The 27,668-nt window shown below is 47.1% G+C and overlaps 4 protein-coding genes across 6 annotated transcripts in view; 1 reads left to right on the forward strand and 3 right to left on the reverse strand.

Moving 5' to 3' along the window:
• Positions 1-27,668, reverse strand: part of LOC119107576 (uncharacterized) — a 93,446-nt gene that overhangs the window by 54,222 nt on the left and 11,556 nt on the right. The window lies entirely within an intron of this gene.
• LOC119107583 (uncharacterized) overlaps positions 1-27,668 on the forward strand; it is a 52,904-nt gene that overhangs the window by 18,365 nt on the left and 6,871 nt on the right. The window lies entirely within an intron of this gene.
• On the reverse strand, positions 710-20,967 carry LOC119107582 (uncharacterized). Of its 3 annotated transcripts, none has more exons than XM_037231079.1 (3): positions 20,809-20,967; positions 1,627-1,762; positions 710-1,335 (listed from the first exon to the last, which is right to left on the reverse strand). In XM_037231079.1, the coding sequence occupies exons 1-3, from the start codon at positions 20,894-20,896 to the stop codon at positions 1,155-1,157; spliced, it is 405 nt and encodes a 134-aa protein (XP_037086974.1). In that variant the 5' UTR covers positions 20,897-20,967; the 3' UTR covers positions 710-1,154. The 3 variants fall into 3 exon arrangements, with proteins under 3 accessions (XP_037086974.1, XP_037086972.1, XP_037086973.1); XM_037231077.1 differs by lacking the exon at positions 20,809-20,967 and adding an exon at positions 1,942-2,089; XM_037231078.1 differs by lacking the exons at positions 710-1,335; positions 1,627-1,762 and adding exons at positions 19,586-20,198; positions 20,476-20,611.
• LOC119107594 (uncharacterized) lies at positions 6,657-7,952 on the reverse strand. Its single transcript, XM_037231094.1, has 3 exons — positions 7,806-7,952; positions 7,470-7,605; positions 6,657-7,195 (listed from the first exon to the last, which is right to left on the reverse strand). Exons 1-3 carry the CDS (start codon positions 7,891-7,893, stop codon positions 7,015-7,017), a joined length of 405 nt encoding a protein of 134 aa, XP_037086989.1. The 5' UTR covers positions 7,894-7,952; the 3' UTR covers positions 6,657-7,014.

Below are 27,668 nucleotides of genomic sequence, written 5' to 3' on the forward strand. Positions count from 1 at the left end.
AGATAATGGATGCCTTCACCAGCCTCAGAGGGGCGATTTACGTCACCAGAAGGTAGATGGGCAGGAGACGTTTCGGCCATTTTTAAGGCTCGAGAGTACGATCGAGAAGTGTAACCTTTAGGAAAATGTGTGCGTTTAGTGCGGCTACATTAAGACACTGAAATCCTTTGTGATGCTCCGATCATACCGCGATACATTAGCCTGTGCCAAAGGTTTGTTCGACACTGTATCGCACTTTTACTTAAAGAATAAACCAGAAACGTTTGACTTCGGAGAAGTTTCTCTAATACCTATCTTCGACACCCTAACCCACGCCGTCCAAAAAAGAATAGTGCATTGCGCTGAGAGTATGCGGCAAGAATGATTGGCTAAATCCTTCAGGAACTACACATCACATTATCATGATCATAACGCATGCGAAGAACCGTTGCACAGGTCGTGCGTTTGTCACCAAAGTTCATCAGCCTATTCGGCGCCATTGGATGCAGCTCAACGAAATACCGACGGGCACCAATTCTACAGCTCTATAATCCCCCTTTAAAGAGGTTGAAAGCGATCAGCGATGGAAGTTTTGAAAGGTGGCGGATAGGCGGAAAAAAACTTTTTCGTTCGTTAGCTTTTTAGTAGGTTCAGAGATTCACTTACCTTAGAGCCTTTAGTAACATTAACTTAATGAGCGGTTGTGTGATTTTTCTCGTTTGTTGCAGATCTCAGTCAGGGCCTCAAAGTTGTATATGCCAGGTTTATTCGCGCTTCCATCAGAAACCTGGTTTCCCAGCGTTTCGAGTGAAGAGAGCTAGTAACAATGTTTACGACTGGTGACAGCCCCCACAAACGTTTCATCGGTGTACGGATGACTAAATTGGGGATAATGATTCACCCAGGTGTCACAAGAAGTTCCAGTCATCCGGGCTCGAAAGTATATTATCCTGAGCATCAGAGTGGTGCCGAGCACAACAAGCGACCAATAAATAAAAAAGTGATTATTGCGTGCACAAAATAGCATCGATAGACAATACACCAATATCACAAGAGTCGCGCTGAATGCCCTTGCAGCAAAGCAACACTCGGTTACACCAAATGTGCACACGCGGGCAAATATTCAGACGTCTTTGGTTCACATTTCAGCAAATGTAGTTCCATCCCATTCATGACTAGAGCAGGGGATATTTGTGCGCCGGCAGCGGCACAAGCTTGCCGTCCACGTAGTGTTTACAGACAAGGCGGGCACAGCAGTCGGGAAACTCCTTCCTCCTGTCTCCCCGAGCCTCGCGGCAGAACAGATTGTTGGCCTTCAGCTTCTTGAAGTCCACCTGCTTTCTCACCGACGGGCACCTGTAAAATAAGTGCGTGAATTATAACAGCAACTGGGACAGGCCCGTCAATAAACCTTCAACGCTCCTGGTCTGAAACGGCAGCGAGCACGAACAGAAATCATACGAACCCTGGTTTACATTAGCATGTTATGCACTTCACCAAGCCTGCGGTAATGCTTCATCCGCGGTGGAAGTGACGGAGCTCTTCAGTACCATGTTCAGTACGTTTATTTAGTCAGAAGAATTGCACGGTGCGCGCGGCTGTGCGCCGGCCCTCAAATGCTAATTGGAGACTGCTTTTCATACTTACTGGTATCTGTCAATGTAAAGAACGCCGTCGTCCTTGACGCAATGGCTCTGTTTACAGCCAGAGAATGGAGAGCTCCAGACGTCACCGATGTTGTACTTCTTGTCAACCTGATTGTCATGACATTTGGTGTCGTCGCCTGAAGAGAACAAAGAGACGTCGTTGGTAGGCACTCAGAATCTCGCAGCTAACACATCGGGTGCATTTAGTTTGGTTTTGCATATGCTTGGCTCATGAAAAACCTTCCTGCTATATTCGTAAGCACACTGCAAGAAAAGACAAGCGGTTTCAATGGGATATGTAAAGTCACAATCTTACCTCTGCCAACCGGGAAACGAAGGTATCTCGGGTACTGTGCACAGCACAGCTGCACACAAACAACAGCGATGACCAGCAGTTTCCACATAATACTAACTGACAGTCTTGCACTGCAGCTGACCAGAGTCCACTCTCGTCTGCTGTCTGGTCTGGCTACCAAACGCTTCTGTATGCGGTCCCCAGCGGCTGGCTCGTTATATATGCGGCACCGGACCGTGACGTCACGGTGCACAGGGCCGGTCGTGATGAGCGTAGTTTTCCGGGAGGATATCCTCCCGAGAGACGCTATTCTTGCACGGCGTGATGCCTGGCTTTGGAGAGCGGGGGTGGGGGGGGGGGGGGGGGGGCGTCACCGTGATGCACCGATTGGGGCCGAGCCGAAATGGGATCTGTTGTAAAGATCAACCGCTCCGTAACACCACAAACCACCAAGAAACGCTAGCGGTGGCTAACAGAAACAAACAAAGGTGGGTCGCAGAGGTGCTCTGCAAACTTTTTCCGGATCCGGAAAGCTGGAAAAGTTAGCATTCCGGACGTACCTGCATAATGCTGCCGACACTTGCTTCCATGCATGGCCCGCTGCGGTACGGCCCCGCTACGGCACGACTCGCCCATGCATCCCAGCATCATCCCTCCATTGTGCGCCCGTAAATATTGATCATGTCAGCATGGTGCGAACTCAGCTCTTTTCCAAAGCTAGCTGTCAATATCGCTGATGGAAAATTCTCTCCACAGCCTCACACGAATTTCACCAGGCCTGAACGAGCTTGAGATTGTCAAGCCCTAGCAGGTTTACATTTTCCATGTGCACAGAACACTAATGTTGTCGACTTAGTGGCTTTGCAGGGAACTGGTGGTATTAGAATTGATATGAGGATGTCGTCCAAGATGTCTGCAGAAAAAACCTACAGATATTTGTGCTTTTTTATTAGCATCCCGTTTGATGACTGTCGTTTGATGACTTCATCTTGTGCCTTGAACCTTGATGCATCATGAGCATCGAATCCGATTACTTTGAAAATTACATTAGAACTTCACCGATTTTGCTGACCACATCGATGTTGCATTTTCTACGAAGTCTTCGTGTGAGGCATCTAAGCTGGTCCCTGGCTGATGTATGCGTGGTCTCAGCGGGCTTCGGAGCGATTTGAAACATGCTATTTGGTGGTGGCTGTAAGGAAAGGGGACGATCACAGCCTTGACGCTACGGCATAAGGACTTTCAAAAGCAATTTAGACAGAACAAATGCTGAATGCCTTCCACGGCTGACAGCAGGCTCATAGCACATGCTAACAACACCTAATTGCCTGCGGCGAACCCACTACTCGGGGGACATTGCCCTAGTCGAATGGATAATTTCACCTCAGGTCTGTTTTGCTCACGTGAAGACAAGATTGCGAGGCCCTGTACTCATAGCACATGTTAACAATACATTGTTGGTTGCGGCCAACCCACTACCCGGAGGACACCGTCCCAGTTGAATGGCTTATTTCGCCTCGGGTCTGTTTGCTCACGTGAAAAAAAATATCGCGAGGGCCCATGCCCTGCTGACCCACTGTGGTTAGCCACCAGATATCTTCTGACCTATGGCTGGAACAAACTGACCTTTCTCTAGGACTTAATCCTGTAGTCAAGCGACTGCAAGCCATTTAGCATCAGGTTGGAACTCATAATGCCGAAAAGTCTAGAGCTGAGAGAAAGAGAGTACTTCTTGCTTGCATCTAGGAAAGTACTTCACCCACCCTAGCTGCCTGCACTAAAAGGGTGTTTTATGTTGTTGATGCTGGATGGTTTGGAAATAGCGTATGGAACCTGTTGAAACTGCTTTTTCCCTGCATCTTACAAACGTGTGCAAACGGACATGCGTAGCACATATCAACAGAAAACGCACAACACTTGTTTCCAATGCCGACATCGTGCGTTCGGTATCCTTGAATCTTAGAGTCCCTCAGACCTGAACAGGTCTCACTTCGACAGCACTGCAACAATATCACATCTCAACACACTGTCGAAATCGGCCGACCTCTTATTTTCCAGCATGATTACTGACAGCGTTGGTGCCATTGGCATCAGCATCGGCTCACTCACTCTTGCTGTGGTTCTTGCGTGCGTCCACTCAAGATGGGACCTACTGGCGCCGGACTTCTCATCGCTGACTATGGTGCCAGGGAATGCCGTTGCGGAATCCTTGCAAGGTCGTCTGGAGATCGAATGCGTGCTGCCAACGCATGTGCTGCTATGCACTATGCCTCAAAGCAGATAGCTTTGTCCCATTGGAATGTGATGCCATATGTAGTTGCATCAACGCTTTGCAACGTGCACCCGCGTTGGTTATGCATTATTAGCAGTTTGGCCGACTTCATATGGCGGATATGTGCATTCCAGCCCTGGGATTAACACGGCCCCGCAGCCGGTGGCGTACTAGTGCGGTGAGCGAGACGAGGGCTGTTGGCTGCGGCCCGTGACGTCAGGATAATGACGTCACGCATTGAGGCCCGACTCGGAACGACTGACAAATCGTGATCAGTGACGTTACAGTTGCGTGCTTTTGTGAGGGAAATATAGATACAGGGGTGGGAAGACCTGTAAAGAGGGCGTTTATTTGAACTTTATCGTCTGGTAATGAGCGCTTTTTAAGAAATGGGCTTATCATGAACTGTTCCAGAAGACTAATCTTTCTACTGAGAAACATACGATGAGGGGAAGCCAATGACCGCTTGCAATTCAGAGATAACAAGCATTGGTGTACAGTAGCTGGTATCCACTCTGATAAAAGAGCCCCCGAGTTTACGTGTAGAGCACCCGAGTTATTACCATTTTGTGGCTTTTACCACAAATATATTCGGAAGAATTATACCGTGGCCGCATATATCTAATCCTATGAATAACCAGAAATCCCCATTCAGAGACACAACCCAGGGCGCGATCCAGGTCTGTCTTTACCCTAGATGCCGGGATGTCTTATTTTAGCAATGTAGATGGATCTTGGCAGATTTAAAAAAAAAAAACATCCGTGCAATCATAGGCATTACCAAGGGAGGTAGTAATGGGCAGCGACAAGGGGAGAGGGCTGCATTCCCTATTCTCCAACAGGAAAGGGTCGTTCGCTCTTATCAAGAGCAAAAATTGCAGCTAAAAGCAAATATTTCACTTACAAAACTAATACCCATATAATTCGCTGGTCAATATTATTAACAAAGAGAGAAGGTATACATGCATTTGATTAAAATTATTGGTGTGGTAAAACATTTGTGCCCTCTTTCGGTGACAAAACGGAGCACAGTGGGAGTAAGTGGGCTGCATGAGATTCAGCGTGGAAGATTCGTCTTACGCTAAAGATGAGTGCGCACCGGACATTTTGTTGCTTTCAGGACGAGTGTGGACCCGAACAGAAGACCGTCGAAAACACTGTTCGTTGCAGCTAGTATACAAACGCGCGAATACGTACCATTGGTATCCAGATATAATTATGTTGGCTGCATCGGGGCTATGAACACTTCGTTGCTAGTCGGTTTGAAATTTGGACAGTAAAAAAGCCTCGTTGATGTGGTTGGATGGAACGATTAAATGCATCCGAAATAACTCAAGCATGGAAGATGAAAGGGGTTTGAGAATGGTCCACGTTTAGACAGTTTATTCTGTCTCACTTTATGGCGCCAACAAGACCCATGTCCCCGTGGTGATTGTGTACGGATGCAGACGAGGATCTAAGTCATGACCAAGGACCCTGCCCAGCCATGTCCGGGTCTCAGATATTGGCATATGCGTAACTGAGAGGTCAGGAGTCACCCTGTTGTGGTCAATACAAGTGACGTATGCGGCCAGAGCTGGTCTACTTTGAGTCAACCTGATATGGATGAGGTTATCCTTTGTGATAAACACAACGGTTGTCTAGACACGGTAAATCTGTGAGCAGTAGTGGATGCGTTCGTCAGCCTCAAAGGCATGACTTACATCACCAGCAAGTAGGTGGGCAAAAGACGTTTGTGGCCATTTTTCGGGCTCGAGTGCAGTATCAAAGAGTTAAACTGCAGGAAAATGTGTGCGTTTAGGGGTGCTCGGTTAAGACACTGAATTGCTAGGTAATGCTGTGAACATACTGCGATACATTGGCCTGCATCAAACATTTCTTCGACAGCGCATTGAACTTTTATTTGAAGAATAGACCAGGGACGGTAGGCGCAGGATAGATATTTGGTCAGGAAGTTTCTCCAACAACGCCCTTCGACCATCCCCTCCCCACGGCCCGCCAAAAAACATGGATACTGCTAAGAATGTGCGACAAAAATAAGGAGTTAAATTCCCCATCAACTACATATGATGTTATCATCGCCGCGACGCAAAAACGGCGGCACAGATCGCGAGTTTGTCATCACAGCTCATCAGACCATTCGGTGCCATCGAACGCGGCTCGGCCAAATGCCGGTCGACACCAGTTCTTCAGCTCTATGATCACCCCTTAAAGAGGTTAAGAGAGTTCAATGGCGTACGTTTTTACAAGTAGCGGAAAAGCGGAACAGCCTCGCCTTTCATCAGCTTTTTATTAGACCAACGGATTCACTTAACTGACAGCCTTAAGCAAAATCAACTTCAGCAAAGATTGTGCCATTTTTTTCTCTTTTTGTTACAGATGTCAGTGGGGATCCGAAGACCAATGTCAGGTTTATTCGCGCTTGCATCAGGAACTTGATTGCCCTGCGTTTCGAGTGAAGAATGCTGGTAAAAAATGTATCTGGCTGGTGACAGCCTTCACAAGCGTTTCATCAGTGTACGGAAGATCAAAATTATAGGTGACGATTCGCCAAATGTCTCAAAAAATCCAATCAACCCATTTTAAAAGTGTATTCTCCTGAGCATCAGATGGCCGCCGAACAAAACACGGGGACCAGTAAAAAAAAGTGTTCTTTGTATGCACAAAGCAATATAAATACACAACGCACCAATATCACAAGACTCGCACTGGATCCCGCGCAGCAATAGGAATATTCGGGTACACCAAATATGCCCACTCTGACGAATATTCAGACATCTTTGGTTTGCACTCCAGCAAACGTAGCTTTATCCTAGCCCTGACTAGAGAAGGGGATATTTGTGCGCCGGCAGCGGCACAAGCTTCCCGTCCACGTAGTGTTTACAGACAAGGCGGGCACAGCAGTCGGGAAACTCCTTTCTTCTGTCTCCCCGAGCCTCGCGGCAGAACAGATTGTTGGCCTTCAGCTTCTTGTAGTCCACCTGCTTTCTCACCGACGGACACCTGTAAAGTAAGTGCGTTAATTATAAAACCGGACATACCAGGGCGGTCAACCTTCAGTGCACATGGTTTCAAACGTCAATAAGTACAAACATAATTCATAAGAATCCTGGCCTACATTAGCATGTTGGAGACTTTACCAAGTCTGCGCGCTGAAAATGACGGAGCTCTTCAATAGTGTGTCCAGTACGCTTAATGAGGTAACAAAAGTTCCACGGGCGCGGGCGACCAGGCCCCGGCCTCCAACGGCTAACTGATGACTGCATTTCATACTCACTGGAATCTGTCAATATAAAGAACGCCGTCGTCCTTGACGCAGTGACTCTGTTTACAGCCAGAGAATGGAGAGCTCCAGACATCACCGATATTGTACTCCTTGTCAACCTGGTTGTCATGGCATTTGGTGTCATCACCTGTAGAGAACAAAGATAAGTCGAAAGTTAGCCCTCAGGATATTGCAGCCAAGACATCATGTCGGCATAATTTAGTTTTGCAGCTAATTTGTTCATCAAAAGCTACTTTGCTATTATACTCGTAAGCTGACTGCAAGAAAAGACAAGCGGTATCGATGGGACATATAAAGTCACCATGGTATGGCATTCCTAAACCTTACCTCTGCCAACCGGGAAACGAAGGTACCTTGGGTACTGTGCACAGCAGAGCTGCACACAAGCAACAGCGATGACCAGCAGTTTCCACATATTGCTGACTGACAGTCTTGCACCGCAGCTGACCAGAGTCCACTCTCGTCTGCCGTCTGGTCTGGCCACCAAACGCTTCTGTATGCAGTCCCCAGCGGCCGGCTCGTTATATATGCGGCACCGGACCGTGACGTCACGGTGCACAGGGCCGGTCGGGATCAGCGTAGTTTTCCGGGACGAAGTCCTTCCGAGACACGCTGTTCTAACACGTGTCTGACGCCAGCCTTTATGGGAGGGGGGGGGGGGGGGGGCGTCACCGTGACGTACCCATTGAGGTCGAGCCGAAATGAGGTCTGTTGTAAAGACCGACCGCAACGTAATACAGCAAACGGCCGAGAAAGGCCACGGGTGGCTAACAGAAGCAAACGAAGGTGGGTCGCAGAGATGCTCTGCAAATCGTTTGCCGAATCCAGAAGAAAAAGCTGACATCTTGTGGAAAAGCTGACATTCAAGATGATGAGGCCCACTGACCCACTGTGGCTAGCTACCAGCTAACCACTGACCTATGACTGGAACAAACTGATCTGTCCCCGGGATTCAGTCTTGGAGTCAAGCAACCGCATGCCGTTCATCATCGGGTTCGAAGTCATCATGCCGAAAAATCTGGAGCTGAGAGACAGAGGGTACTTCTTGCTTGCAACTAGGAAAGTACTTCACCCACTCTAGCTGCCTGTACCAGAAGGATGTTTCATGTTGTTTATGCTGGATGCTTTGAAAATTGCGGATGGAGCCTGGTGTAGCTGCTTTTTTTCCTGCACCTTGCAAACGTGTGCAAACGGACACGCGCAGCACACATTGACAGATAGCGCACAGCACTTGTTTCCAATGCCGGCATCGTGTTCTTGATATCCCTGTATCTCAAAGTGCCTGGGATCTGAGTGTGTCTTGCTTCGGCAGTACTGCAACAATCGCACATCTCAAAACACTGTCGAAAATTGGCCAACCTAATATTTTCCAGCTTAGTTAATGACAGTACTGGTGCTACACGCAGTAGCATCGGCTCACTCATCCTTGCTGTGCTTCTTGTGTACGTTCAGACAAGATGGGGCCTACTGGCACCAGACTTCTCAGTTGACTATGGTGCCGGAGAATGCCGTTGCGGAATCCTTGCAAGGTCGTCTGAGGATCGGATACGTGGAATGCCAATACATGCGCTGCTATGCACTATGCCTTAAAGGGGATAGCATTGCCCCATTGGAGCCTTATGTTGTATGCAGTTGCATCAACGCTTTGTAATGAGCAGGTGCACAGGTTATGAGTTATTAGCAGGCTGTTCGTCTTCATATGGCAGATGTATGCATTCCAGCCCTGGGATTTACATTGCTCCGCAGCCGGTGGCGTACTGGTCCGGCGAGTGAGACGAGAGCTGTTGGCTGCGGCCCGTGACGTCAGGATAATAACGTCACGCGTTGAGGCCGGACTCGAAGCGACCGGCAAATCGTGATCAGTGACGTTACAGTTGCCGTGCATTTGTGAGGCAAATATAGATGCAGAGGTGGGAAGACCTGGAGCGATGCCCTTGATTTTAGATGCATCGTCTGGTGATGAGCGCTTTTTAGGAATGGCCCTGCGTGAACTGTTCCAGAAGACTAACCTTTCTACTTGGGAACATACGATGAGCAGACTCCAACAACCGCTTGTAATCCAGTGATAAAAGGATGGGTGTACAGTAGTTGGTATCCTCTCTGATAAAACAATTACCCAGAGTTTATGTCTAGAACATCTGAGTTATCGGTATTTTATTGGTCTTACCGCGAATGATCTCGGTAGAACTAGACCGCGGCCGGAGGCGTCTAAGGCCATGAATAGACAGTAAGCCCAAATCAGAGACGTACCAATGGGGTTGATCTCGGTCTCTCTTTACACTTTGTCCGCATGTTTTATTTTCTCACCGTAGATTGCTCTCCACAGATGAAAAATAACGCACAGCCATTGGCGTTGACAAAGGGGATATTTATGGGCGATGTCGCGGGAGACAATTATTCAGTAAGTATCAAACATCGCATAGTTATTCAATATCATTAACGGCGAGTGGATGAATGCATGCGATTTATTAAGATTACTGTCATGGTAAAGCATTCGTGCCTTCGTTTCGGTGACAACACGGAGCACAGTGGAGGTAACTGAGCCGCATGGGATTTAACTTTGAGATTTTTTATTACAATAAAGATGGCCACACCCGTAGCAATTTCTTGCTTTAAATAAGGTTGAGGGCGTAAACAGAAGACAGACCCAAATAATGCTCGTTGCCCTCACCACCAAACGCGCAAATACGTCATATTGGTAACATATAATTATGTTGGTTGCATCGGGGTATAAATGCGTCGTTGCTGGTCGATTTAGAGCCAAGACTTCTGAGGAGCATAGTTGATGCGGCTAGCTGGCATCAAACATTCCTGGCAAATAATTCAGTCCATGAATGTTGAAAAGTGGTCGACAATGGTCACATGTGGGCAATCTTTCTTTTTTGTTGACCACATGACGTCAACAGGGTCTATATGAATGACGTTATTATGACGTCGGGAATGCCAAGGTGACTTTAATTTACTGGCCGCGATATACCTTTTCCCATTTTCGCGGCCGTGTAACTCAGAGACTAGAGGGGATTACGTCTAAGCAGGTAGGACTGTGAACAGCACAGAAAGGTCTCCAAAATGGCTATTCCATTTCCAAACCTCCTATAAATGTGCAACACTCCCCTTAACAATGCGCTTTTGTCTGTATGCGGATGAGGCTTCCAGCCATGACTGAGGAGCCTTCCCACCAATGTCCGGGTTTTAGATACTTCAATATGCATAGCTAAGATGCCAGGAACCACCCCGTTATGGTCAATGCAAGTGACCCACGAGGTCGAAGTTGGCCTACTGCGAGTTAGCCTCATATGAACGGGGTTATACTTTGTCATGGGCACAAGCGTCATCTAAAGGCAATTAAAGTGCGAGGGACACTGGATGCCTACATCAGCCGCAGAGAGACGACGTATGCCACCAGTAAGTAGTAGTGCAATAGCCGTCTGGGGTCATTTTCAAGGCTCCATTGCTTGATCGAAAAATTCAAACTCCAGGACGCTTTGTTCGTTTAGTGCTGCTAAGTCAAGACACCGAAGAAATTCACAAAACTGTGGGCATTAGATGTCATCGGACGCAATGCAAGCAAATACCGACAGACACCATTTGCCCTGCTCTCTTTTCGTGGTTGGGTTTAACAGGGTTGAAATGGATCAATGATGTAGCTTTAAGCGAAAAGAAAACGGATTGCCGGAAAATGGCTTCGTCTAAATAGATAGCTTCGTCTTCTGTTATCATTTTAGCAGTTTTACGGATTCATTTTACTGATATTCTTTCGGCTAACTTTGCCTATCTCTGCCTTCAGCATCGCTCATATCGACAGCTAAGTACTCAAAACTTGCCCATTTCTTGTTCTTTGACCAGCCTTGAGCAGTTCACACGGTCAAACATCACCTACAAGTGATCATGCTTAATGTATTTAATCTTTGTTATAGCCCATTTGAGTCATACGCCTACCGGATGTCGTTGAAAACATAAAGAATACACTCTTTTGAACAGCCCGTTATTAGCCATGATATGCCTCTGAACGCGATTTTGCCGGGCCAGGTAAAAGTTCTAGTTAGGAGGTTGCCGACTTCCAGGATGCAAGGTATAGGAATGCGGCTGTCTAAAACCCCTTTCATGTATGTTTTGGTATTGGCCTCATCACCTCGTCCCGAGTGCAACAGGACCAGCAGCGACGACGAATTGGTGGAAATTGCGCTGCCCAAGAAACTGCTGTTGGCAGTCTGCCACATACGTGAGAAAGTAATTGGGTATTTTTTCCTCTCTTTGTTGCAGACCTCAGCCATGAGCTGTAAGTAGTATATGCCAGTTTTCTTCGCTCTTCCATCAGGGAGTTGATTTCACTGCGTTTCGAGTGAAGAATACCGGTAAACGTTTATCTGACTGCTGACATCACTCACAAGCGTTTCATCGTTCTACGGATGATCGGGACACCGAAATGGATGACGGCATTACGGACAATTATTCGTCCAGACCTCTCAAGAAGTCTCACGAATCCTGATTCAAAAATATATTTTCCTGAGCATCAGGCGGTGCCGAACAAAACCGGCAAGCAATAAGTAAACAAGTGATACATGTGTGCACAAAACCATATATAAATATGCAATACACCACTATCACAACACTCGCACTGAAAGCCCGCGCATCGATAGGAACATTCGGTTGCACCAAATGTGTACACACGGACGACTATTCAGACATATTTGGTTCTCACTCGAGCAAATGTAGTCCCATCTCAGCCTTGACTAAAGCAGGGGATATTTGTGCGCCGGCAACGGCACAAGCTTCCCGTCCACGCAGTGCTTAAAGACAAGGCGGGCACACCAGTCGGGAAACTCCTTCCTCCTGTCTCCCCGAGCCTCGCGTTACAACAAACTATTGGCCTTCAGCTTCTTGAAGTCCACCTGTTTTCTGACCGATGGACATCTGTAAAACAAGTGCGTTTATTGTAAAACCCGTTCATGAAAATCCACTTTGCTGTCATGCTTGTAAACTGACTGCGAGAACAGGCCAGCGATATAAATTGGCTTGATAAAGTCATCATGATATAATATCAATAGATCTTATCTCTGCCAACCGGGAAACGCAGGTATCTCGGGTACTGTGCATATCGCAGCTGCACACAAACAAAAGCGATGACCGACAGTTTCCACATATTGCCGTCTGAAAGTCTTGCATTGCTGTTGACCAGCGTTCCCTCTTGTCTCCTGTCTGGAGTAGCCACCGAGTGTTTCTGTATGCAGTCTCCAGCGGCCGGCTCGTTACATGTGCAGCACCGGACCGTGACGTCACGGTGCACAGGACCGGTCGTGATCAGCGCAGTTTTCCGGGAGGAAATCCTCCCGAGAGGCGCTGTTATAACACGTGTCTGACGCCCGACTTTTGGGGGCGTCACCGTGACGCACCAATTGGGGTCGCATCGGGACGGGACCCGTTGTAAAGATCGATCTCTCCGCAACACTGCAAACGGCCAAGAAAGGTCATGGGGGGTCATGGCTGGGGTCGTGGATGGGGATGGGGAACAGCTCTGGAAAACGGTAAACCGTGACATGCAAGACTGAGTACTACATAAACCGTTGGCGATTATCATGCCAACGACAGAATGTATACCTGTATTTGATTGAAATTACTAGCGTGGTGAGGTGTCTGTGCCTTTCTTTTGGCAACAGCACTGAACACAGTTGTAGTACTTGGATTGCATGGGGTTAAGTGTTAAAGTTTTGCATTACACTAAGGACTGGCACACACGCAACATTTCCTACGTTCCACGAGGGGTGTGGACCCAAACACTGTTCGTTGTCGGCATAACCCAAGCGCACGAAGGCGTACCACTGGTAACCCTATTTAATTCTCTTGGTTTATGGGCTATGAACACTTCCTTGCTGGTTGGTTTGGAGCCGGGAAAGTACAGAGTCAAGTTAAGGTAGCTGATAGGCTTCAAACAAGCTAAAGACGTGGAAGTTGGAAGGTGGTTGGGAATGGTTCACGTGTAGACAGTTCTCATTATTTCTTGCCTGACTACATGATGCCGACATGACCTATCTTAACAGGGCAATTGTGTTGGGGATACGGATGAGGCGCCTAGTCATGACTAAGGAGCCTCCCCAGCCATGCCCGGGTTTTAGATACTTGCAGATGCATAACAGAAAGGCCAGGAATCACCCCGTTGTGGTCGATGCAAGTTACCCATGCGGTAAAAACTGGTCTTATATGAGTCAGCCATATCTGAATGCCGTTGCACTTTGTCATGATCACAGGCGTCGTCTTGGCGCAGTCAGTCTGCGAGGGATAGTGGATGCATCCCCATCATCCTCAAAGAGATGGCTTACGTCACTAGCACGTAGGTTTGAAAGGTACGTTTGTGGTCATTTTTGAGGCTTAAGTGCGTGACCAAAAAATAAAAAAAACTTCAGGGAACTTTTTGTGTTTAGTGCTATCACGTCAAAGCACTGAAATGCTCTGTGATACTGTGGACATAATGCGATACCCTGGCCTGTACTACAGGTTTTTGTCGAAAGTGTGAGCTTCTACAAAAGTAATAAATCAGGGACGGTTGAGGCATACTGAGGTTGACTAAGGAAAAACTGCCCTTTTCGCCTATTTTAACCCTCCCCATTCCCCGTAACACAACAATAAGTGTTGTAATGTGCAGTGACAGTGGTCAGGTACATGCCAGAGCAACTACGTATCACATAATCATGATGCTGCACGTGAAGAACCGAGGCACAGGCCGCGTATTTGTCACCAAAGCTCCGACCATTCGGCGTCACCGGACGTAGCTCCACCAAATGACGACGGACACCAGTCCAGCTCTTTTTTCACCCTTTAAACAGGTTTAAAGGGATATAAATCATGCAGGTCTTACGAAGCAACGCATTGCCAGGAGCACCTTGTCTTCCGTTAAGTTGTGAGCAGTTTGACAGGCTTACTTTACTGCTAACTTCCAGCGAAAGCCTATTTTTTAACCTAGCTTTGCCCACCTCTAATTTGTTGCTCGCGGCCAACCCACCATCCTCAGTGCATTGCCCCAGCTAAATGGCTAATTTCACCTCAGGTCTGTTTGCTAATGTGAAGACAAGATTACGAGGCCGTGTATGCGGCTCATTACCCACTATGGTTAGCCACCAGCTAACCACTAACCTATGACTGGAACAAATTGATTTGTCTCTCGGATTTAATAGCGGAGTCAAGCGACCGTGGGCGATTCATCATCAGGTTCGAACCTATCATGCTGAAAAACCTGGAGCTGAGAGAATGAGTGCTTATATCCAGGTATGTATTTCAACCAACCTAGCTGCCTGCGCCAGATGAGCATTTTATGTTGTTAATGCTGGATGCTTTAGAAATTACGGATGGAACTTGCTGTCACTGTTGCCTTTCCTGCAATAAGGCTACAAAGGTGTGCAAGAGGACATACGTAACACACATCAACAGATAACGCACGGCACTTGTTTCCGAACCGGCATCGTGTGTTTGGTATCCTTGTATCTTTGAGTCCCGGAGACCTGAATAGGTCTCACTTCGACAGCACTGCAACAATGTCACATCTCAACACTGTCGAAGATCGGTCGACCTGATATTTCCCAGCATAGTTACTGACAGTGCTGGTTCTACACGCATCAGCATCGTCCCACTCACCCTTGCTGTTGGGATTTTCATTAAGTAGTATATTTTCTTTGATGTTAGGCAGTGTTTAAGGTGGCCGGCGGCGATCAGATATTTTGTGCGGTAGCATATGGCCGGACGGTGGTCGGACATTTTGTAGTAGCACGCGGGCGGCTTACCCGAATGGTCGGATGTCCCTCCCGAGAAGAGCGAGAGGCCAGGGAAATACAGGATTACAAGTGTGTGCTCAATGTGTTTTCCTAACAGTTTGCAGTGCTTTTCGCGTGCGTCCAGATAAGATGGGGCCTACTGGGGCCGAACTTCTCATCGTTGACTATGGTGCCGGAGACTACGGTTGTGGAATCCTTGCAAGGTCGTCTGAAGATCGAATGCGTGGAATGCCAATGCATGTGCTGCTATGCACTAAGCCTGAAAGGAGATAGCTTTGTCTCATTGGAATGTGACGTCATATGTAGTTGCGTCAACGCTTTGCAATGTGCAGCTGCACAGGTTATGCGTTGTTAGCAGGCAGATCGACTTTATATGGCAGATAAATGCATCCGAGCCCTGGCGTTTACTCGGCCCCGCAGCCGGTGACGCACTGGTCCGGTGAGCGCGAGGAGAGCTGTTGGCTGCGGCTCGTGAGGTCAGGATGGTGACGTCAGCCGTTGGGACCCGACCGGGAACGAACGGTAAATCGTGGTCAGTGACGTCACATTTGCGGGCATTTGTCAGGCAAAAACAGTTGAAGGGATGGGAAGACCTGCATAGACGACACTCATTTGAAGTGCAACGTTCGGTAATAAGCGATTTTTTTAGAAATGGCCTCGATGCGAACTGGTCCAGAAGACTGAACTTTCTTCTTAGGAGCACACGATAAGCGGACGTCACGACCGCTTGAAATCCAAGGGTAAAAGGAATAGGTGTACAGCAGTTTATATCCTTCGTGGTGAAAAGAATATCCCAATTTACGCCTAGAGCATATGAGTTATCAGCATTTTTTTGTTTCTACCGGAAATAGTTTTGGTAACACTCGACCATGGTCGGATGGGGCCAAGATCATGAATAAACGGAAAGCCTAAATCAGAGACACGACCCAGGGGTGACGAAAGTCTGCCTTTTCCCTCTGACGGTATGTTTCATTTTAGCACCGTAGATGACTCTTCACATATTTTTTATCACCGTACAATCATGGGCATTGCCGAAGGGAGCAATGAGCAATGAGCTAGAATCGCTTTTGACCTAGGATGGGAGTGAAAAACTCCATCGCAAAACTATCGTGCGAGAGAGAGAAAATCAGTCCACAAGAGATGGATCTTATGAGCTCGTGAATGATGCTTCAGCAAACAAAGACACCTTTTTCAACTTAGCATGGACGTAGTATCATAAACCTGACAAAACCGTTTTGATTTTTGACATCTGAGTCTATTTAAGTGAAACAGAATACAATAAAACATAGTCATTTCATGACAGCGTAATGAGCATAACAAATTATTAACACCAATAATTTAATGCTGCACTTTGCACTTCACTTTCACAGGACTTTTAACACAAAGCAAAGCAAAGGAATTCAGTAAAAAGTAACAACAAAAAGTTCAACAAGCATAAAACACTAAACAAAAAAAACCTTGAACTCCTACACATCAGTCCATCACCAAGTCAAACACAATAGACATACCTCTGACTTCTGTTAAGATGGGGTCAGGGAGAAAACATTTTGTCGCTGTTTCTTAAAAATACCAGTGCTTACTTCCATGAAAGTAGCCTTACTATGCTTAACCTAAAGAGGCCTTACTTCACCTCATCCTGTCAAACCTGTTTGTTTCACAGCAGCAGTTGTGAGTTATTGATTCTTGCGCAATTCTTATTGCCACTTGCCATGCACTTACCAACTCCACCCAACTTAGAGAAGCCCATATGTTGAACATCATCTCAACTCACCTCTCTGTTCACGGCAGCGCTTGTGATAAAAACATGATAAAGCTAATTTTTGGCTGGTTTCAACTTGCATTTTATTCAGTTCATTTGTAAATGCTTGTTGATATCAGACAAAGTTGACAACACACAAATCAAAACACTTTAAATCACGTTGAACAACTTATTTTGATTGCCATGGTTAGCCTATGTCAAGGGCAATAATGGGTATGCTCCGCAAAACAATGTCTCTTCGCCAAAAGTAACATGACTTTTAAATGACCATGCCAGTATTGCTGCTTGCCTTTTCAGCTGCAGCAAAAGCATCTTTTTAGGCTTGTTTATTCACATTTAATGACAAAGTTTCAGATGCCGGTTTCACATTTTAAATGGATTGGTCTGACTATTTATTACATACTAATAGTTAACTCATATTATAATGGCCATGCAGCTCAGAGTATCCCTGTGTTAAAAATATAGCGCAAGTATACAGTACAGTCATTTGCCAGTCACCTGAACATGGCAACTATGGAAAATATCTGGTTAAGGCAGCCATGAGGGACCTTCAAGAAATTTGGGGCAAAAGATCACGAATATGAAACAAAATAAGCCCATTGCATGCCTTGTGGCATCATTATTTGTCTTACGACAAACTCGATGGATTAAAACGTAAAATGGCTAACTCTGGTCACCAATCATTTGTCGCAGCAGGTTAGGTAAGCAATTACTTGGTACACAGGAGACTTCCTGGCTTCTTCCTGCTCCCCCAAGACAAGAAGTCAGCACCTTTTGCATGGTCTGCTGGCAGACAGAGTCATCCCATTTACCACCCAAATATAAATATAAATCATGCCCACCAACCTACGGGATCAAAGTGCGAACAAGTAAGAGTTGTGCATGATAAACATCTCCAGAGAGCAGAATTTCGCCATCGAACACTTCTGTATTAGCTGCGTCGGGTCTGTCCCAAAGCTCCATATGGTAGCATTAGGATAGTCTTGTCAGGTAGCCTGGTGAGTTAGACACTCGAAAGGCTTAGATTTATCATTATCGAGCACCGCCATGAACCAAGAAAAAAACTCTTTCGCGACAACATGCAACACATGGGAGTAATTGGGCTACACGGAAATCAACGCGCAAGACTCGGATTGCACTAAAGATGAGTACGCACCCGACATTTTCCTGCTTTCAGGAGAAGTATGGACCCAAAAAGGAGGCCGTCTCAACCACTGTTTGTTGCCGGCATTATCCAGGCGCACGAACGCGTACCACAGGTAACCAGGGATTACTCTGTTGGCTGCATCGGGGCCTTAATCACTTCGTTGCCGGTCGCCATATGTAACAGACAGTACAACGACCCTGCTTTACATAGGTGGATGCCATCAAACCAGGGTATCTGAAATAGTTAGAGTCATGGAAGATAAAAACGGTTGGGAATGATCTACGTGAAGACAATCATATTCGTCTATCTGAAAACCTGGTGCCAACAGGGCCTGTCTTAACAGAGTGGTTATGTAGGGATGTTGTTCAGACTTCCAGGCATGACTGAGGAGCCTCCCCAGCCATGTCCGGGTCCCCAATACTGGCATATGCGTAACGGAGATGACAGGAGTCACGCCGTTGTGGTCAATACAAGTGACTCATGCGGTCAAAGTTGGTCTGCTGTGAGTCAGCCTCATATGAACGGGGTTACGCTTTGTCATAAACACGAGCGTCGTCTAGACACAGCAAATCTGCGAGAGATAATGGATGCCTCAGCCACCAGCCTCAGAGCGATGGCTTACGCACAAGCGGGTAGGTGGGCAAGATACATTTGTGGCCATGTTTAAGGCTCGAGTACATGATAGGAAAATGTAAGCTCCAGGAAGAAGTGTGTGTTTGGTGCCGCTAGGTCAAGACAATGAAATGTTTTGTGATGCTGTGAGGATACTGCGATACACTGGCCTGTACCAAAGGTTTGTTCGACAGTGCATTGAACTCCTACTAATAGAATAAAACAGGGTCGGTTGACTCCGGAGAAGTTTCCCTAATGACCTCCTTCGACTCCCTCCCCACCCCCACCCCCAAAAAACAGCAGACAGTGCTAACAATAATCCCACAGTAATTACACATCACATTATCATGATTATCACGCATGCAAATAACCCGTGCACAGATCGAGTGTTTTTTACCCGAGCTCATGAGTTCATTCGGTGTCACTGAATGCAGCTCAACAAGATGCCGACGGGCACAAATTCTCCAGGTCTATAATCACCCTTTAAATGTTGAAATGGGCCACTGATGGAGTTTTGAAAAATAGCGGACAACTAACAAAAAAAAAAAACACGGTCTTTCGTTAGCTTTTAGTAGGCTCACCAATGTATTTATCCGATTACTCCGATAGACAAAATTTAACTTAACTAACCATTGTGTTATTTTTCTGTTGTTGTTGCAGATCTCATTCGGGATCTGGAAGTCGTATACGTGTGTCAGTTCTGTTCGCGCTTCCATCAGTAAATTGACTGCTTAGACAAAATTTAACTCAACTAACCATTGTGTGATTTTTCTGTCGTGTTGCAGATCTCATTTAGGATCTGAAAGTCGTATACATTTGTCAGTTCTGTTCGCGCTTCCATCAGTAAATTGACTTCCATGCGTTTTGAGCGAAGAATATTGGTAATATGTATCCGACTAGCGGCAGCCCTCACAACCGTTTGATCGGTGTGCGGATGGCCAGAACACCTAAATAGATGACACAATTATGCATAATGGTTCGCCCAGATGTCTTCAGAAATCCCGTCAATGCTGATTCAAAAGTATATTTTCCTGAGCATCAGACCGCTACCGAACAAAACACGCGAGCTGTGGGCAAAAAACTGATACTTGTGTGCAAAAAAACTATTCAAATAGACAATACACCCATACCACAAGACTCGCACTGAAAGCCCGCGCAGCAACAAGAACATTCAATTGCACAAAATGTGCGCACACGCACGAATATTCGGACATCTTTGGTTCGCACTCGAGCAAATGTAGTTCTATCCCAGCCCTGACTAGAGCAGGGGATATTTGTGCGCCGGCAGCGGCACAAGCTCCCCGTCCACGTAGTGTTTACAGACAAGGCGGGCACAGCAGTCAGGAAATTCCTTCCTCCTGTCTCCCCGAGCCTCGCGGCAGAACAGATTGTTGGCCTTCAGCTTCTTGAAGTCCACCTGCTTTCTCACCGACGGACACCTGTAAAGTAAGTAAGTTAATTATAAAACCCGATAGGCGGGGCCATTAAGTAACTCTCAGCGCGCATGATTTGAAACGTTTGCAAATTTGAACGTTTGTCATACAAATCTTGGCTTACATTAGCATGTTGCGGACTTCACCAACTCTGGACACCAGAAATGACGAAGAACTTGAATAGCATGTCCGGTGGGTTTATACTGGTAACAAGAATTGCACGGTGGCAGGTGGCCAGGTCCCGACCTCGAACTGTTAATTGGTGACTGCATTTAACACTCACTGGAATCTGTCAATGTAAAGAACGCCATCCTCCTTGATGCAGTGACTCTGTTTACAGCCAGAGAATGGGGAGCTCCAGACATCACCGATGTTGTACTTCTTGTCAACCTGGTTGTCATGACATTTGGTGTCGTCACCTGTAGGGAACATCAATAAGTCGAGAGTTAGCCCTCAGGATCCTGCAGTCAAAACATCGGGTATGATTAGTTCAGCTTTGCTTGGTTGGTCATGCAAAACTACCTTGCTGTCATGTTCGTAAACTGACTGCAAGAAAAGGCAAGAGGTATCAACGGGACACATACAGTCACCATGACATCACATTTTTAGATCTTACCTCTGCCAACCGGGAAACGAAGGTATCTCGGGTACTGTGCACAGCACAGCTGCACACAAACAGCAGCGATGACCAGCAGTTTCCCCATATTGCTGACTGACAGTCTTGCACTGCAGCTGACCAGAGTCCACTCTCGTCTGCTGTCTGGTCTGGCCACCAAACGCTTCTGTATGCATTCCCCAGCGGCCGGCTCGTTATATATGCGGCACCGGACTGTGACGTCACGGTGCACAGGACCGGTTGAGATTAGCGCGGTTTTCCAGGAGGGAATCCTCTCGAGAGGTGCTGTTTTGGCACGTGCGTGACGCCCGACTTTGGGGCCTTCACCATGACGCACTTAGTTGAGGTGGGACCGGGATCGGAGCCAGTGTAAAGACCAACCGCTTCGCAGTACTGGAAACGGCCAAGAAAGGACATGGATGGGCCCACAGAAACAAGCGGAGGTGGGACACTTTACCAACCGCTTCTCGGATCCAGAAGGCTGGGAAGTTAGCATTCCACTCGTACATACCTAATGCCGCCGACAGTTGCCTTCGCTCATGGCCCACCGCGGTACGACCCCGCTTTGGCACAACTCGTACATGTATCCAGGCATCATCCATCCATTGTGTGTTCGTCAATTTGGTCATGGCGGCGGCGTGCGAATGCTGCTATATCCGAGCGTCAACTGACTGGCGGAATGCGAGGAATATCGCTGATGGAAATATATCTAATCATCTTTGAAAGAATGGTGTCGGACCTGGACGACCTTGGGCCCTCAAGTTAGCGTGTTTGCAATCGCCATGTCTGCAATAGCACTGACGCTGTTGAGATATTTGCCATGGGAAGGAACTGACGGTACTGGACTATTTTTAAGGTTTGTCTCTGCGATTACACTGCAGAAGAGCCTGGTGAGAGCTTCTGCGTTTGTTTTTTTTTGCGAACACCCCCGTTGTCGATTCATGACTTTGTCTTGAGCCTTGAATCTGAGTGCGCATAAAATTCATTCAGAACTTGTCTGACTTTGCTGATATAGTTCTTAAATTTTCTGCAACGTCTCCTGCCAGGATACTAAAATAGCCCTTGGATTTTACAAATACATAGACAGAGCGGGCTTCGAGGTGATTTGAAATATGATATTTGGTGGTGACTGAAGGGAAATGGAAAGACTACTGCACTCAGGTGACGGCATGGATTTTTTTCAAAAACAGGTCGGACAGAAAAGCATGTTCAACGCTTTGCACGGACGGAGGTGACGGCATGGATTTTTTCATAAACAAGTCGGACCAAAAAGCATGTTCAACGCTTTGCACGGACCCACAGACATTTTGCGTAACAGTCAAGCCACCACCCGGAGGGCATTGTCCCAGGTGAAGGATAATTTCGCCCTGTCTGCTTCCTCATGTGAAAGCAAGATCACGAGGCCCTGTACCCGGCTCACCCTCTTCTGGTAGCTGCCAGCTAACTACTGACCTATGACTGAAAAAAGACATCTGTATCTGGAATTCGATCCTGGGTCGAGCGACCACAAACCGTTTATCATCGAGTTGGAATTCATAATACCGAAAAAGTATAAGAGCTGAGAGGCTGAAGGTCCTTATCGCATACACCATGCGAAATATCACGCCCATCCTAGCTGTTTGCACCAGAAGGACATTTTATGTTTTTAATGCTGAATGCTTTTAACATCGTAAATTGAACCTGCTGAAACTGTTATCTTGCTCTGCATATTGCAACATGTGCAAACAGACCCGCACAACATACAACAACCAACAACGCACGTCTGTTTCCGATGCCGGTAGTGTGTGTTGGATATCCTGGTATCTTGGGGTCCCTGGGACCTCAGCAGGCCAGTCTTCGACAGCACTGGCATCGTCCCACACTTCAACACGTTCTTGATGGCCGACCGACCTAATCTTTTCCCAGCACCATTGCTGACAGTGCTGGTGCAACACATACGGCCCACACAAAGCTTCGGCCCACTCACCCTGGCCCGCATGTTTCCCATGCGCGTCTGGACAAGATAAGGCCTCACTGGCGCCGAGCTTCTTATCGCTGAATACGATGCCGGGACCTGCCGCTGCGGAATCCTCGCAAGGCCGTCCAAAGGTTGAATACGTGGAATATTTCCGACGAAAACGTCCAGTGTACGTGCTGCTATGCACTAAGCCTGGGAGGAGATGAATTCGTCCCACGTGAATGAGATATCACGCACCTTTACATCAACACCTTGCAATGTGCAGCTGCACAGACCATGCACCACTAACAGACTGATCGAATAATAAGGGAGCTTAATGCATTCTGGCCGTGGGATTGATTCGGCCGCAGAGCCGGTGACGTACTGGCCCAGTGAGCGCGACGAGAGCTGTTAGCTGCGGCTCGTGACGTCAGTCTGATGACGTCGTGCTTTGAGACTTGACTCGGAACAACTGGCAAATCGTGATCAGTGGCATTACAGTTGCGTGGATTTGTGAGACAAAAATAGTTGCAGATGTGGAAAGACCTGGAGACATGGCACTCATTTGAAATTCATCGTCTGGAACAGGCGATTTTTAGAAACTGGCCTGACGTGAGCTATTCCAGAAGACTAACTTCTCTTCTTGGCAACTCACAGTGGGTGGACGCCAACAACCACTTGCAACCCAGGGGTAAAAGGAGTTGGTGCACAATAGTTGGTATCCTTCCTGGCAAAGAAGATTACACCGAGTTTACATCTGGAGCATATGAGTTATCAACGTTTTATAGCTTTTACCGCAAATAATATTGGTGGAACTAGACCATGGCCGGTTATTTCTATGCGCATGAATAAACATGGAGCTCAAATCAGAGACACCGTCGAGGGGGTGATGCAGGTCTCTTGTTTCCACATGTCGGCATGCTTTATTTTAGCCACGGAGATGGTTCTTCACAGATTTGTTATCACGGTACAATCATGGGCATTGCCGAAGGGGTAGCGATGGGCGACAACAGGGGCAGAGGGCCACATCCCCTATTTTCCAAAAGGAAAGTATCGTTCCCGTGATTTGTTGTCCTGAAAGTATTGTTCCTTTTGTTCCAATCGTTTGCTCCTATCAAGAGCGACAATCTAAGCAAGCACTGTTTGTTGCAGACATTATCCAGGCGCACGAAGGCGTACCACAGGTAACCAGGGATAACTCTGTTGGCTGCATCGGGGCCTTAATCACTTCGTTGCTAGTCGATTTGTAACAAATACGGTACAAAGAACCTACTATCTGAAATAGTTAGAGCCATGGAAGTAGGGGAACGGTTGGGTTGGGTTGGGTTGGGAACGGTTGGGAACGACCCACGTGTAGACAATCTTGTTCTTCTATCTGAGTATCTGGTGCCAGCAGGACCTACCTTAACATGGTGATTGTGTGGGGGTATGGTTCAGACTTCCGGCCATGACTGAGGACCCTCCACAGCCATGTCCGGGTCTTAGATACTGGCATATACACAACTGAGGGATAAGAAGTCACCCCGTTGTGGTCAATACACGGAACTCATACGGTCAAAGCTGATCTTATGTAAGTCAGCCTCATATGCACGCTGTTACACTTTGTCATAAACACGAAGGTCGTCTAGACGAGAGAAGTCTGCGAGCGGCAGCGGATGCCTTCACAAGCCTAAGAGAGATGGCTTACATAACCAGTGAGTAGGAGGGAAGAGCCATTTGTGGTCATTTTTAACGTTCGAGTGGATGATCGAAAAATGCAAACTTCAAGAAAATGTGTGCTTTTAGTGCTGCTAGGTCAAGACACTGGAATACCAGTTGATGCTCTGTGCACACTGCGATACACTGGCCGTGTCAAATATTTGTATGACAGTCTATTAAACTTCTACTCCAGTTCTACTTGAGTTTGTCACCAAAGCTCATCAGATCATTCGACATTGCTGAACGCAGCTCGACGAAATGCCGACGGACAACAACTCTACAGCTCAATTATCACCCCTTTAAAAGGGTCAGAAGGGATCAGTGATGTAAGTAATTTAAAAGTAGCGGATAAGCGGAAACAACTTTTTTGTTCATAAGCTCACAAGCTCACTTACCTGGTTGCCTTGAGTAAAATTAGTTTCATTAACGGTTGTGTGATTTTTCTCGTTTTGTTGCAGATCTCAGCCAGCATCTCGACGTTGTATATGTCAGCATTATTCGCGCTTCCATCAGAACCTTGATTTCCCAGCTTTTCGAGTGAAGAGAGTTGGTAACAGTGTATATGACTGGTGGCAGCGCTCACAAGCGTTTCATCGGTGTACGGCTGACCAAATTATGGATAATGATTCACCCAGGTGTCACAAGAAGTTCCAATCATCCGGACTCGAAAGTATATTTTCCTGAGCATCAGAGTGGTGCCGAACAAAACTGCCAATCAGCAAGTAACAAAGTGATATGTGTGTGCACAAAGACAATATAACTAGACAATACACCAATATCACAAGACGCGCATTGAATGCCCTCGCTGCAGTAGGAACGTTTGGTTGCCCCAAATGCGCACACGCGGACGAATATTCAGACATCTTTGGTTCTCACTCTGGCGGGCACAGCAGTCGGAAAACTCCTTCCTCCTGTCTCCCCGAGCCTCACGGCAGAACAGACTGTTGGCCTTCAGCTTCTTGAAGTTCACCCGCTTTCTTACCGACGGACACCTGTAAAATAAGTGATTAATTATAAAAGACACTAGGCCAGGGCCGTCCACAAACCTTCAGCGCACATGGTTTGAAACGTCAGCGAGCACAAACAGAAATAATACGAATCCTGGTTTACATTAGCATGCTGTGTACTTCACCAAGCCTGGGCGCTGCAAAAGACGAAGCTCTTTAATAGTATGCTCAGTTCGCTTTTTAGGTAAGAAGAATTGCACGGTGCGGGCGGCCGGGTCCCGGCATTCAAATGCTAATTGGTGACTGCATTTGACACTAGCATCTGTCAATGTAAAGAACGCCGTCCTCCTTGATGTAGTGACTCTGTTACAGCCAGAGAATGGGGAGCTCCAGACATCATCAATGTTGTACGTCTCGTCAACCTGGTTGTCATAGCATTTGACATCGTCACTTGTAGAGAACAAAGATAAGTCGAGAGTTAGCCCTAAGGATTTTGCAATCAAAGCATCATGTACGTGCAATTTAGTTTTGCAGTTTTTTTTTTTGTTCGTGAAAAAGTGCCTTGCTCTTATGTTCGTAAGCTGACTGCAAGAAGAGACAAACGGAATCAATGGGATATATAAAGTCACCATGGCATCGCATTGTTAGATCTTACCTCTGCCAACCGGGAAACGAAGGTATCTCGGGTACTGTGCACAGCACAGCTGCACACAAACAGCAGCGATGACTAGCAGTTTCCACATATTGCTGACTGAAAGTCTTGCACTGCAGCTGACCAGAGTCCACTCTTCTCCGTTGTCTGGTCTGGTCACCCAACGCTTCTGCATCCATTCCCCAGCAGCCGGCTGAGGAATGGATGCAGAAGGGCCAGTCGTGAACAGCGCAGTTTTCCGGGAGGAAATCCTCCCGAGAGACACTTTTCTTACACGTGCGTGATGTCTGGCTTTAGAGAGCGGGGGTGGGGAGGCGTCACCGTGACGCACCAATTGAGGCCGAGCCGAAATGAGATCTGTTGTAAAGATTAACCGCTCCGTAACACCACAAACCACCAAGAAAGATCAGGGGTGGCTAACAGAAACAAACGAAGGTGGGACGCAGAAGTGCTCTGCAAACTGTTAACCGGATCCAGAAAGCTGAAAAAGTTAGCATTCCGGACGTACCTGCACAATGCTGCCGACACTTGCCGCCATGCATGGCCCGCTGCGGTACGGCCCCGCTACGGCACGACTCGTCCATGCATCCCAACATCATCCATCCATTGTGCGCCCGTAAATATTGATCATGTCAGCATGGTGCGAACGCGGCTCTTTTCCAATGTTAAGTGTCAATATCGCTAATGGAACGTTCTCTCTACAGACGAATTACGCCAGGCCTGAGCGAGCTTGAGACTGTCAAGCCATAACAGATTCACATTCGCCATGTGTACAGTAACACTAACGTTGTCGACCTAGTGGCTTTGCAGAGAACTGGCAGTATTCGAATTGATATGGGGATATCGTCGAAGATGTCTCCGCAGAAAAAAATTCTGAGATTTGTGCCTTTTAATCATCATCCTGTTTTGATCCTTTTTGTTTCGTTTGATGGCTTCATCTCGCGCCTTGAACCTTGATGCACCATGAGCAGTGAATCCGATTGCTTTCAAAGGAAGTCTATCTAACCTTATCTAAGGAAGTACTAGTACTACTACTTATAGCACTACTACTACTACTAGACTAGTACTACTTATCTAATCTTATCAAAAGAAGTACTTCACCCACCCCAGCTGCCCGCACCAGGAGGATATTTTATGGTGTTTATGCCGAATGCTTTAAAAATTGCGAGTGGAACCTGCTGTAGATGCTTTCTTTTACTTGATCTTACAAACGTGTGCAAACAGACATCACATCAACAGAAAACGCACAGCACTTGCTTCCAATGCCGACATCGTGTGTTCGGTATCCTTGAATCTTAGAGCCCCTGAGACCTGAAAAGGTCTCCCTTCGACAGCACTGCAACAATCTCACATCTCAACACACTGTCGAAATCGGCCGACCTATTATTTTCCAGCATAGCTACTGACGACGTTGGTGCCACACGCATCAGCATCGACTCACTCACTCTTGCTGTGCTTCTTGCGTGCGTCCAGTCAAGATGGGGCCTACTGGCGCCGGACTTCTCATCGCTGACTATGGGGGGGAACGCCGTGCGGAATCCTTGCAAGGTCGTCTGAAGATCGAATGCGTGAGAATGTCATTGCATATGCTGCTATGCACTATGCTCAAGCAGATAGCTTTGTCCCA

The sequence above is a fragment of the Pollicipes pollicipes genome, unplaced genomic scaffold (genome assembly GCF_011947565.3).
Source record: "Pollicipes pollicipes isolate AB1234 unplaced genomic scaffold, Ppol_2.1 Scaffold_6686;HRSCAF=7923_pilon_pilon_pilon, whole genome shotgun sequence".
NCBI classification, from domain to species: Eukaryota; Metazoa; Arthropoda; class Thecostraca; order Pollicipedomorpha; family Pollicipedidae; genus Pollicipes; species Pollicipes pollicipes.

Excerpts from the sequence above, each read along its gene's own strand:
- LOC119107594 (XM_037231094.1), bottom strand. The coding sequence starts at position 7,893 with ATGTGGAAACTGCTGGTCATCGCTGTTGCTTGTGTGCAGCTCTGCTGT. Across the intron at positions 7,606-7,805 it reads TCGTTTCCCGGTTGGCAGAG|GTGATGACACCAAATGCCAT; the intron begins GTAAGGTTTAGG and ends TGTTCTCTACAG. Across the intron at positions 7,196-7,469 it reads CTTTATATTGACAGATTCCA|GTGTCCGTCGGTGAGAAAGC; the intron begins GTGAGTATGAAA and ends CTTACTTTACAG.
- LOC119107582 (XM_037231079.1), bottom strand. The coding sequence starts at position 20,896 with ATGGGGAAACTGCTGGTCATCGCTGCTGTTTGTGTGCAGCTGTGCTGT. Across the intron at positions 1,763-20,808 it reads TCGTTTCCCGGTTGGCAGAG|GCGACGACACCAAATGTCAT; the intron begins GTAAGATCTAAA and ends TGTTCTCTTCAG. Across the intron at positions 1,336-1,626 it reads CTTTACATTGACAGATACCA|GTGCCCGTCGGTGAGAAAGC; the intron begins GTAAGTATGAAA and ends CTTATTTTACAG.